Here is a 12,246-nt window from a genome sequence, read left to right as displayed (position 1 = left end):
CTAAAACATTGATAGTGTATGAAGATAGTGCTTCATCAACGCGCTAGACAACATACACACTTATGCAGACATTTAATAGATATACTAAGAGCTTAATATGCGCTTTCGATGAAAGTGCGTCCAATACGTGTAAATATGTAGTATGTATGTAGTTGTAGGAATTGCGTAAGATTTTATATTTAGTACTGAAATTCTTAATGTGTTGTTAGAGTTATGCGAAGCAATGTGTATGTACGAGAATGTTTGTTTATAAAAAAAAATACTTTCAACTTCAATATTCACAACTTCTCATTAATATCTGATAATTTCTTGGAAAAAAATGTAGCCAAGCAAAATCTGTGATTAAAACATTCATCTCCTTGTGTTAATCAAGAAATCGCTTTTTATTTATTTTATCTTTAAAAATAGCACGTATATACATTAATCTTAACTGAAAAAACAAGCTTTTAGTTTTAATATTTTTTGTAAGTCTAGTCTTTACAATAAATGCCAAGAAATATGTATATTTATTTATTTATTATTATACGGGTAATCTCTTCGCCGGTAAAATGTCCAACGATCGTTTTTTTTCTTCTAAATTACCTCCTTATCTTGTGTTAGATAAGTTGTTTGAATAACTTTACACTGCATACATTTAGGGGTAGGATTGCCACCTGTCTAAAAATTAAAACGAGCTAAATGTGTAATTTCAGTCAAATATCGCATTGTAAATATGTATCTAATGAAAGCTTTAAAAAGTTAATTGAATCGACCATATTAAAAAAAAATTGTTGACAAAAATTACCATCCATCAAAGAATTTTTAAATTTTTTGGGTTCGTTAACATTTTAGAATTGGTATTTCAACTCTATTTATTTAAACCCTCAGTATAAAAATGTATGTCAGTGGCAACAATTTTCTTATTGTACCCATCTCGCAATATTTCATTTAATTTTGAATTTTTATTCTTAACTTTTTAGATTGGCGACAACGCAAACGAGAAATGTTTCTAAGCCGAAAATTTCTTAAATACTTTTCGTTTGATAACAAAACAGAAATATTCAATATATCTTATCAGTTTAATTTAATTTAATTTTTCAAACAGGTGGGAACTCCCTTTAAAAATATTTTCTAAACTAAGGTTTCTTAAATTGCTTCATTTTGACAACCTTGCTGCAAGACTTCATATCCCTTAAATTAATTGAATTCGATGGAAATACTTTTAAAACAATTTTGGAAACTAAGCTTTCTTAAGCTGCTTTGGTTGTATACCCATATTGTAATATAATATGTATAATCTTATCAATTTAATCGAATAACCATTTTTAAACATGTGGCAACCCTCTTTTTCTTCCAAACGTTAAAACTTCTCACTTAATATCAGAATTTTTTTCATGAAAAATTTTTAATTTTTCTTTTCTTTGAAGAGCCTATCATTTAACAATTCCTAAATTCCGCATACGGTTTTTAAGGTCGGCAACGCGTTTTGAAAGTGCAGAAAAACCACAATTTTTTCTGTTACTGTTCATGTTATTCCACTGTTTGTCTTAGTTGGTGTTAACCTACCCACCCCTTTTGTCTTGTACCACTAAGAAGCACTGTCCGTATGCAGCAGTTTAATGCTGGTTATTCGATATTAGTTGAGAGGTTCGCCCTCTATATGCCGCTACTTTTCAAGAAAACGGACTTTCCACCTCTATCCTCACGAATTTGCAACTGTTCCACGCTTTGTGCTTTCGCTGCGGTTTTAAGTGTTGATCCTGCCGCGCGATTCTTATTTGGGACATCTCCTAGGTCGCGAGATCCAGCGGATATGAACCTGCGATAATGAGTGCTGCATCCTCGGAAATAGTTAGGTAAGCTGAACATACCCTAAGAGCACTTAAGCGGTATTGATGTCTCGTATGTAAGAAGCTCGTTTGAAAGCGTCACGCCAGACTGTCGATCCGTAAAGGAGTATTGTCCTCACCACCCCTGCCAAGACTTGTCTAGCCTGCTGCCGTGACCCGCCTATGTTCGCAGTTAATCTAGACAGGGTTGCTGTTGCCATCGCCGCTTTCTTGTTTGCTGATTCCAGGTGGTCCAGCGCAAAGGCGGTGGTCAATCAAGACGCCCAGATATTTTACACACGGCTTGGACTCTATAATTGTGTTTTTTTTTCATCTTATCTCGGCTACTGATAAGAACGGCTTCCGTCTTGTGGGCTGCTAACATTAGAGAGTTTTCTCTTAACCACTCCTCAGCTACTTTTATAGCTCTCTCTGCGATGGATGCTATTTTGGCCAGCGTCTTAGATCTTACGACGATGCAAACGTCCTCCGCGAAGCCTATGAATGTCGCCCCTTCGGAACACCATGCCGGAGGATGCCATAAAACATGGGCCTAACACTGAACCCTGAGGGACACTTGCCGATACGTCATACTCCGCAAATCCAATGTCGCTGTGGTAGCGCAACACTCTATCGCTGAGATAGCTGGAGACATAAATCTTGAGGTATATGTGAATGATTTACGCAGATTGTCAGAAAATAAGTTCCTACAAAATATCTGGCTTTAATTGCAAACGATATCAGAATTTGAGAAATTTTTTCGTGATAGGCTTTAGGCGAGCACCTGGTGGACTTGCTTGCTTGACTTCGTTGTAGTTTTCCCGCTCCATCTCCATAAGCTTTTCTAGGTTCAATACTATCTTTGATCAAAACTCGTATTCAACGCTTTTGGAAACTGGTGACGTATTCCAATTTCTTCAGCGCTCCTGCTGACCCATTGACATTGGTATTCATGGAAGAATGTAGGCCTTTATGCAGACTGTTGTCCCTCGCAATTAGCTCAGGTGCCTGGTCGACAGGCGCATATGCCAGTAAGTACTTGGATAAGGTAAGTTGACATTAAATGAGGTCTAATTGGAGAACAGAGTAAATATATAGGAATTCTTTCGCTGACTCCGAAATATGTAAGTTTAGTGTTTTTCTTTTAGTTTCCATACGGTGTTTTTTTATGGAAAGACTTCCCTGCCCGACGGGAACTCTTGATCGGCTAACGCATTCGTATGGCTATGAGCAGATCTGCATTACTTCTGGAAACAATACTGCATATTTTTGTATTTCATTAATGTTTGTAATAGTTTTTTGGCCGAAAAACCAGAGCCCGATAAATTTTCCAAGTAATATGGGATCCAGAAAAACAGGGTAAAAGTAATTTTTTCAAACAAGTTGCCGTCACCATGAATCTTCTCTCATTTCCTTTTAGCAATTAAATGGAAATCCACCGAAATGCCTTAAGCAGTAAGGCGTTTTTCAAGTTTTCGGCGCTCTATTTAGCCATAATAAAAATGGTTTTTAAATGACATCGTGGCTGCCTAGAGCCATTTTAAATAACTTTTTCACGTAGTTTTTAATAAACAAAAAATCAAAATAAAATACTAAATATTCACGGTATTCCCTCTGTTTTCCACTTTCCTCACTAAAATCGACAATCATGATTGTAACCATTGCCAGTATCGTGACTGTAAACATTATCCTTAATAATTCGTAAATGGCAAAATGAAAGCAAAATGTGAAAGCAACAAGAATCGCCAATTCACGCAATTTACTTGTCCCACACTTGTTAAAAGTCAAGCCCGGAGCACCACATTATTTATTGCGTAAAGAGATTTGCCCAGACAGATTACATCACCTAAGAAACAAATACCCAATAAATCGCAATCAAAAGCTCCTAGGTCATTGTTATTTTAACCGAATTGCAGAGTAAGAAGTGAAAAAGAGAAAAATAAATAAATTACAGTCATTTAGAACTTACAATCGGATAGACTGGAATTTCTACTTAATGACATTTTACACGAAAGAAACTGTTTGTTTTAATATAAGTACTTACTAGTTTTCCGTCACTCGCTTCTCTGCGTGTATGAAATCTCTGCGTGCTACATATTGTGATACATTTCCTAGTTCACTTACTGTGTGTAATAATTCATTTTACTTATTAAATAATTTTAATTGGATTTAGTTTTAAAACAGGTGGCAACCCTTTTCAAACCCCTCAAAATTAGTTTTCTCGATTTTTAAACTAAAGATTTCTTAGCACTCTTTTGACGCCCATATTTTAATCTTTCATATAACTTGTAGGTACTTTAATGAAATTGGACATTTCAAACAGGTGGCAACCTTCTTGTTAATATTCAAAAATCACAACCTTTTAAATATTTCAATTATCCAATTCACACAATTTAACTTAATTTTGACGTTTTAAACAGGGGGGGAGCACTCCTAGTTCATAAGCTGTTCAAAACCATGTCCATTGATGCCCATATTGTAATAAATTATTTAACTTATTTAAAAATATGAAATTAACTTTTTCCACAGGTAGCCACCCCCTTCAAAATATTTTCAAGCTACCAACCTTTTGGACATCTTATTTTTATATATATTTCAGTTACCTAATTCCCTTAATTTGTGTTGAATTTGACTTTTTAAACGGATGGCAACCCTCATTCATGTCAATTAGAAATGAGGTCTTTCACAGCCATTTCAACTGGTACCATTATTATTACCGTCGACAGATAGATCTAGTATGTACATAAATAAATGAAATCTACTATTTACATATGTATTTAAATTTACATAAATAATCTGATTTAGGGACTAAGTATATACATATATGCTTACCAATGTGCGTACGTACGGTTTAGGAAGGAAAAGTTCCCCAAAAGCTTTTCTTATTGCCCTTCAAGTTGATTGACATTGATGATTAACTTTTTTGGACAGTAGTAGTTGATAAATAAAAAAAAAAAAAAAACAGCTTGTAGTAATATTTATTTTTTGGTTAAGTATTTCACGAGCTTCCGCTACAAATTTTCGTTTTCTTCTCGACATTTTTACACAATTGGAGGCAATTACACATACATACATAACTACTTACTTCAAACCTTTTCGTAACCGAAGCGCACCCAAAAGGTCAATGACTGTCTAGGGATAGCCGTCATTTGGGAAAAAAAAAAATTCATATCCTTTTTGGATGCTGTTTGAGCTAACTAGATGGCGGATATGATACAAACTTATATTGTACATTAACCGTAGCGAGGCAGTGAAACAAAAAGCATTTATCATTTCAAATATCAAATTAGTGCGATAATAAATTAAAGCGCATTATGTTTCTTGTACTGTATTGCGTTGCATAATTATAAGACCACCACAATTAACAAGTTTTGACTATTTATTTTTTTATTATTTAATTTCAATTATTTTCTTATAAAAACATAGTTCATTCTTTAATAAACACTGTACAAAACTAAATTTCAAACTTTGTGAAAAAATTATAAAAATTCAGCGAATTTTCACCAAAATTGTATTTTTTTAAGAATATTTCGCAAAGTTTTGCGTCTGCAGTTTTCTAGCCCACGCAATTTTGTACAAAAAGTTGCGAGTTTTGTATGGCTACAAATACCATTGAGTTTTGGCAATTTTTTTGTTGGCAATTCCATTCATTTTCTTCCATACAAAGTATTTTGTGGCGGTCTTATATTTTTGCAACGCCCTGCACATTTATAGTTATATGAACGAGATGTTTACTTTTGGAATTCTTAACTTTTCGCGTCTTCAGTGATATTCCACATACATACATAAATATCTGCATTTTTTTAGAATCCTTAAAGTAATTTAAAATCAATGCAGGTGTTATTTATCTGACAGGAATGCATGTAATATTTTGTGTGTATATTAGGGCGGGTAAATTTTTTGTCTATGCGCGTATAGCATAGAAGGATTCTGCGCGCAATTCTTAGCAAATTTTCAGAAGAAACAATGGGTCTAAAATCAATTTAGAGTTTGCCAATTTGCAAAAATAGCTTTCGCAGGAAATGTGAAAATTTTGACTGTTGCGCCCTCTGGTGGATGTTTTAAGAAAAATATAAACATAAAAATGGATTCCTCATGCCAAAAAAAACACCTTATAGCGTGTTTTTGTAAAAAATTTAAGCACATCTTTACGACACTACAGCAAAATGCTAAGACACCTTTTTTCGCGATTTTACAAACTCCAAATTTATTTAGATCCATGGTTTCTTCGGCGAATTTGCTTAGAATTACACGCGAAATCCGTCTGTGCTATACGCACATGGTCGAGAAAATCTGTCATACAACGTGGACCTCCCTAATGTACATAGTAGGTATATACCTTAATTTTTAACCGCAGGCCCTGGATTTTTTTTTACATAATTATGATATTAGCATTTGCGGGGAGTTTTTTTTTTTATTGCAGTTTAATGAAAGAGATTTGCTTAAATAAAAGCATGTCAAATCATAATTGCTTCATTTACTAAATGCATACCTTCACAACAACATACACAACATTATTTGAAAATTTATACGCAAAAAATATTTTTAAAGCACAGCGAAGTACGCTGGGTATTTTCTAGTTTCTAATAAAGTAAACTTCTATGTAGTGTGAGACAATATCATCTCATTATTTTGTTTAAGTTTTAAATTCTATGCTTTAGAAAAGACGTTTATATACCTACACACAAATATTTGTTATCCCTGCCTTGTAGTATGTATTTGTGTACATGTACATCATAAGTTTCTCGTCCAAATATTGCTTGCAAATACTGCCCACGCATACACACCCACAATCTCTTTCACCTTCGTTTCATTTTATTACCATGTTTTGGTGAGACTCCTACGAATTCCACCTACGACATGTCCAACCGTTTCTAAAAACAAATCAGTAATCAGTAAGCGAAACGTTATGCGTCGTTTGAATGGCTTGATACATACATAGCTGTCAAATTCAACTTTCAAATGTGCACACAGCATGTTGTCTCAAATGATCGGAAAATGCGTGAACAAAAAATTGCCAAAAATCTACGGTAAATCCTAGCTACTTCAAACTTTATTGCACTAAAGTTGAATTGGCCACAAAACTGCACACTCGAAAAAATTCAAAAAAAAAATCTGATTAGAAATTTCAAATTTGATGAAGATTTGTTGAAATTCGTCGAATATTTATAAATGGTCTACAAAGTTTGAAATTTTGATTAACTAGTAAGATATATTTTCATTAAGAAAATTATAAAAATAAACAATAATAAACAAAGAAAAAAGCCAAATCTTACTAAAATGTCTCTTCCCTATTTTTATTTTCGCCCCTGTACGTACAAGTATTTTATGTCAGAACATTCAACTTTAAAGCCTTTGCCTAGTGGTGTATAAAAGATCCACCAAATTTGCTATGCCTAACAACGTCTTAAAGCTGTAAAAGGGGCCGCTCAAAAATAATCTTAGGTCTCTTAATTTTGCTGTACGGCACTCATTGCTAAATTCTACGCAGCTTCTTACGTTTTGAAGTACTATGTGCATTTTTACTTTTACATATCGCAAAAGGAATTCTTTTTTTTTGGAATTTTCGCTAATATTCGCTTCATACCAGCGAGTCGCACAATCATATAACGCATGTAATAAATATATGCAGATGTTTTTGTGCCCACATTTGTTTGCTATTTTCTACTTTAGCTCATATTTCAACGACTAACGTGCTGTAAATCTCAAAATAATGCGTGCGAAAGCAATTTTGTGGGAACTTTAATACTTTGCAGGACATTCAGAATATTTATTGGCAGCGCTGGCTTGAATTATTGCTAAAGATTTTAAATTAATAGCCGGTATAATAAGATTTACAAATAAATAGTTACATCTGTAAATTGTAAAAAAAAACATTGCTCTTAGGGCTACAGATTAAACTACCCATGAAATTTCACACAATCGTCAATATTGACTTAAGGTGATTTTGAAATCCATCAGCATACCAAAAGATATGTGTCTATATCTCTGGGCCGTCTACTTGACGAACTATTTATGTTGTTAGGTGAATTGATATACAGTATATTTTGCTTAGCTGCACATCCTTCCTTGCACGAAAAACTTGTGCACTTAACCGAAAAAGGCACTTAAGCGAATTTTTTTTATTACTTCAATGAGGAAGGTATCCAAATCCCTATGAAACCAAATAATGGAGATGCACTTACCTCGTAGAAATTACTGCAAGCGAATTTTTTATTTTTTTTTTTTTTTTAACTACATAAATTTATAGCCATTTTCGTTGTTCTGCGAAATGAACAAAATAAATAAAAAGTTGTAAAATTAGGTAATTGTAGGGCCAGTACAGGTAAACGTAATACTTTTTTTGATAATTGATACTAGTCGCACAATTTTTAAGGCAGGTATCGCCAATGTGCAGGTATGCTAAATGCATCTATCGGAGCAGTTTCCTTATAAATGTTAAAAATAATGCCTCTGATGCGCATTTTAGGGTAGGTATCTTAAATGTGCACTTAAGCATAGAGGCAGCAAAGCAAAATATACTGTACGTGCATTAGGCAGTATGCATAATACCGAAGCAAATGCTTTTTCTTAAAATTTCTGACATTTTAGTCGATTTGGTCAAAAAAAATTTGAGTGAAATGCATGAAATTTTGAGTAAAAGCAATTGCTTAGATTTTATGCATACGACCCATTATATTAAATAATTAAATAATTCTAACAGAGTAGTTCTGGCAACTGTCTTTTAACTCACCACAGTCAAACGTTATTCTGTAGCCTTAGAAATCACATTATTAAAAATTTCATACAATAAAAAAAAAAATTGTTTCTATTTAAAACAACAAACTAAAACTTAAAAGAAAATTAAGTTAAGAAAAGCAAAAAAAAAATTATTAACAAAATTTGAATAAAATTTTTTTCGGGGTGAAATATTTTTTTTTACATTCTTTATCGAAAAAAAGAAGATACCAATTTTTTTTCGTCATGATATTCGAAAATCTCGAAAAGCAAATTTCTGAAATTTTGAACTCACAGAGAAGTATCTTTATTTTTAGTTGTTTGCAGTTAACACGTTCGCTACCAAGCATATTTAAGCAGTGCATCATCACAGACCAGGTAGAATTTTATTTGTTTTTGTCTAGTGTTGTGTGTTTCGGTTGTCATTGGGTATCTCAGCAACTCAAATTCATAATAAAAGTAATTGTTTTACGCCTGACACATATTTGTGACGCTGGTCTATAGAGACATTTTTCGGTATAGACAAGGGTCACATTTATGTGATAGGCTAAACTTCAGGGCTTTAAATAACTCAGTTTTATTCAAAAATACAAAGCTTACATAAATTATTAAATTTGTTTCTTAGCTGAAGTTTTAGGAGGATTTCCACCTGCTAGAAATGTCGAATTCAGTTTACTTATACACAAGTTACACGAAATATCAAAATATGGATGTCAAACGAAGGAGTGTTAAGAAATCTTTAGTTTGAACTTTAAGAATATTTTTTAGGTGTTGGAGGAGGGTCGCCATCTGTTTAAAAAGTTAAATTCAAAATATTTTATAAGTTAAATGAATTATTAAAATATGGATATCAATCGAAGGGGGGTTTGAAAAATGTTTATTTCTGAACTAGATTTTGCGGGGTTGCCACATGTTTGAAAATTGAAATTCCACATAATTCATCAGTTAAATAAAATATGTATCGCAGTGTCCGGCGAAGAAGAGTTAACAATGATTAAGCTTGAAAGTACTTTGGAATAGGGCTGCCACCTGTTTGAAAGGTCTAACACAATTAACTAATTCAAAAAGTATTTGAAATATAAAGACATTGCAGTCAAACGAAATAATACTAAGAAATCTTTAGTGTAAAGATTTCGAATGTTTCAAGAGAGTTACCACGTGTTAAGAAAATTTTAATTTGAGAATACTTTTGAAAAGGAATCTCAAAAATGAGAGGCCAAATTAGAAGCTTTAGCCTGTAGATGTATGATAATGTTTTATTTTTTTAGTTAAGAACTCTTTTCATTGGTATAGGGTGATTTGAAATTCGATCAAAATAAAAATATGCACTATGCGATCTATTATAACTCTGACTAACATTTGGAATATTTTTTAAGTTTTTGAAATTCAATTTTTGGCGTGTGAACGCCATGCGGGTTCACTAGTTATTTTTAATTTTTCAAAACACATTAACAAAATTTTAAATACATATTTTTTTCTCTGTTACATGTCATCAATAAAAGGTTAATGACTTCGAATGGACTAACAAAAGACGTTCAGGGTTAAAAACTCTATCAGCCGTTTTCAGTTTGGCCTTGGCGTGAATTATGGCCTCAAATGCTCGATACTCTGGTATTTTTAGAACCTCCGAGTCATGCCCTGCTCTAGTTTTAACCACCGGCTGATGTATTTGAATAGGATAAAATTTACTTACATTGTGCTTTCGAATAAAAAAAGAAATTTTTAAATTTCATATTTTATTTTTTTTTTATTATTTTTTTAAATTTCAAATTGTCGGTATCACATCGAATAGTTGGCATATTTTTAAAATAGCAAATATCCACATAAATTAGCATAAAAAGATACATACATATATGCATTTATAAAAATTCGTAAACAACACTTTGAGTTTTAGCATTTTTATTATTATCTAAGCTTCATAGTTTCATTTCGTTTTGCTTTCTTTTATTTCAATTTATTTCATTTAAATTTGTTTTTATATATTTTTTTTGTTTTTACTTATTTTTTCATTTTATTTCATTTTTAAATTTCATTCTTGAAAACCCCCAAATGACATTTGGCTCGCGGGTAGAAAACCATAAGGTTTCTTAACGATATAATATTTCTGCAAATCGAAATTCAAACAGTTATCGCTAAATTCACCAAACCAAAACGTGCACTAAAAATCATACAAACTTTTTAATTTTATTGCTTGAATAACGCCAACTGCGCCATGCAAATGCGATTTGTTGAAATAATTGCATATTGTCAAAACCAGCACACTTCCAGGAACCAATTTTCCAGCTGGTACAGCAAATACTTCGCACATATGTATGTACATACATCTACATACATATGTGTGTATGTTTGAACCTCCAGTAGTATCTTCAGCGCTTCCGTCGACCGCGACGACGCCCATTCGCTTTTCACAGCCTTTCGCAATCGGCGCATGTGCTGCTCACTGGCTTGTTTCAATTTCCAGGTTACCATATGATATGGAATTTATATAGCTCTGTCACCGAGTTACAATGCCCAGCTATCCTAGAAATTGGAAAGCAAAGAAACACACAAACAAACGTTTTTATATACATACAAACATATAATACTCTAAAAATCGCTAAGCTTTTGTCTTATTACTCTCTATGTATGTATTGTTGTATGCTTACTTTTCCCTTTCGTTGTCAGCGCAAAACCAGGACCACCCGTTACCCCACCGGCTCCATTACTGCCACGTGAACTGGAATTTGGCTCTTCGGATGTTGGTGTAGATTGCATCAACGTATCTAAGTCATCATCGCATTCAATCACATCAGGATATAGCGGTCTGAAGTTATTTCGCCGCCATTGTGGTACATCCGTGCAACCGCTACCCGTATTTCTGCCTGCCGCCATGCCATTATTATTACTATTGCACTCATTCAAACGCACTGTTCCCCCATTCTCAATTGTGTAAGTTATCATGTTGTAAGTGTCATTGTTGCCGTTGCTTCTGTCCTTGCGCAAGTTTGCGTAACGATATGTGTAGTAAATATTTCCACAACCACCGCCGCCACCGCCACCACCCCCGCCACCAGCTGCAGCTTCTGCATATAAATTGTTGCGTATACGCATCGACGAATTGGCAAAGTTCGAACGTATCGATGTGGCACGTGTATGCATTGAGAGCGTACGCTCATGTGCAGTCAAGTTGGTGCGAAATTTGCAAAAGCAGGCAGAAAAACGCTTATTGAATTCTCGCTTGAATTTTTCCTGCAATGAAATTTATATTGAGCTGTGTTAAGAGAAGTCAGCGGGATTGAAATTAGATTTCTACATTTATTTGGAAAAAATGTGTATGTACAAAATTTGCAATCAGAGGACGTTTTCCCTTTATCATTTCCATTTGAAGTCCATTTGAAAAATAAAATTTTAAGTTGTGGAAATTATGGATGGTCAAAATTTCAAAAATTAAGAGAAATATGGGTTTTTATATAACGCGATGAAAAATCCCAACAAGCTGAGTCCGACCATAGGTTAATAATAAAGGCCTATCTTCTTCTCAAGATCATATTCGATCTTTGAAATCGAATTAAAAAAAAGTCATTCAAAAACTCATAAATTTACAAAATCGTATTTTTTGACCTAAATCGGCAAGTCGCGAGCTCTAAATAACCTTTAAAAGTTCTGTAAAAATAGGCGATAATATTTCTCATAAAAACAAATAAAATTAGGGGATAGGGTCTTGAAATTTCCAAAAAAAAAA

At 33.3% G+C, this 12,246-nt stretch overlaps 1 protein-coding gene across 1 annotated transcript in view; it reads right to left on the bottom strand.

The window, feature by feature from the left end:
• Window positions 1-10,871: 10,871 nt before the first annotated feature.
• Window positions 10,872-12,246, bottom strand: part of LOC118746381 — a 7,349-nt gene continuing 5,974 nt past the window's right edge. The window contains exons 3-4 of the mRNA XM_036480236.1: window positions 11,171-11,753; window positions 10,872-11,045 (exon numbers count right to left, since the gene is read on the bottom strand). Of these exons, the coding sequence (XP_036336129.1) occupies window positions 11,041-11,045; window positions 11,171-11,753 (588 nt within the window). The 3' untranslated portion in view covers window positions 10,872-11,040. The remainder of the gene's footprint in view (window positions 11,046-11,170; window positions 11,754-12,246) is intronic.

Source organism: Rhagoletis pomonella, unplaced genomic scaffold (genome assembly GCF_013731165.1).
Source record: "Rhagoletis pomonella isolate Grant_MI unplaced genomic scaffold, Rhpom_1.0 Rhpom_scaffold_00010, whole genome shotgun sequence".
NCBI classification, from domain to species: domain Eukaryota; kingdom Metazoa; phylum Arthropoda; class Insecta; order Diptera; family Tephritidae; genus Rhagoletis; species Rhagoletis pomonella.
This window is presented reverse-complemented; position numbering and strand designations above follow the sequence as displayed.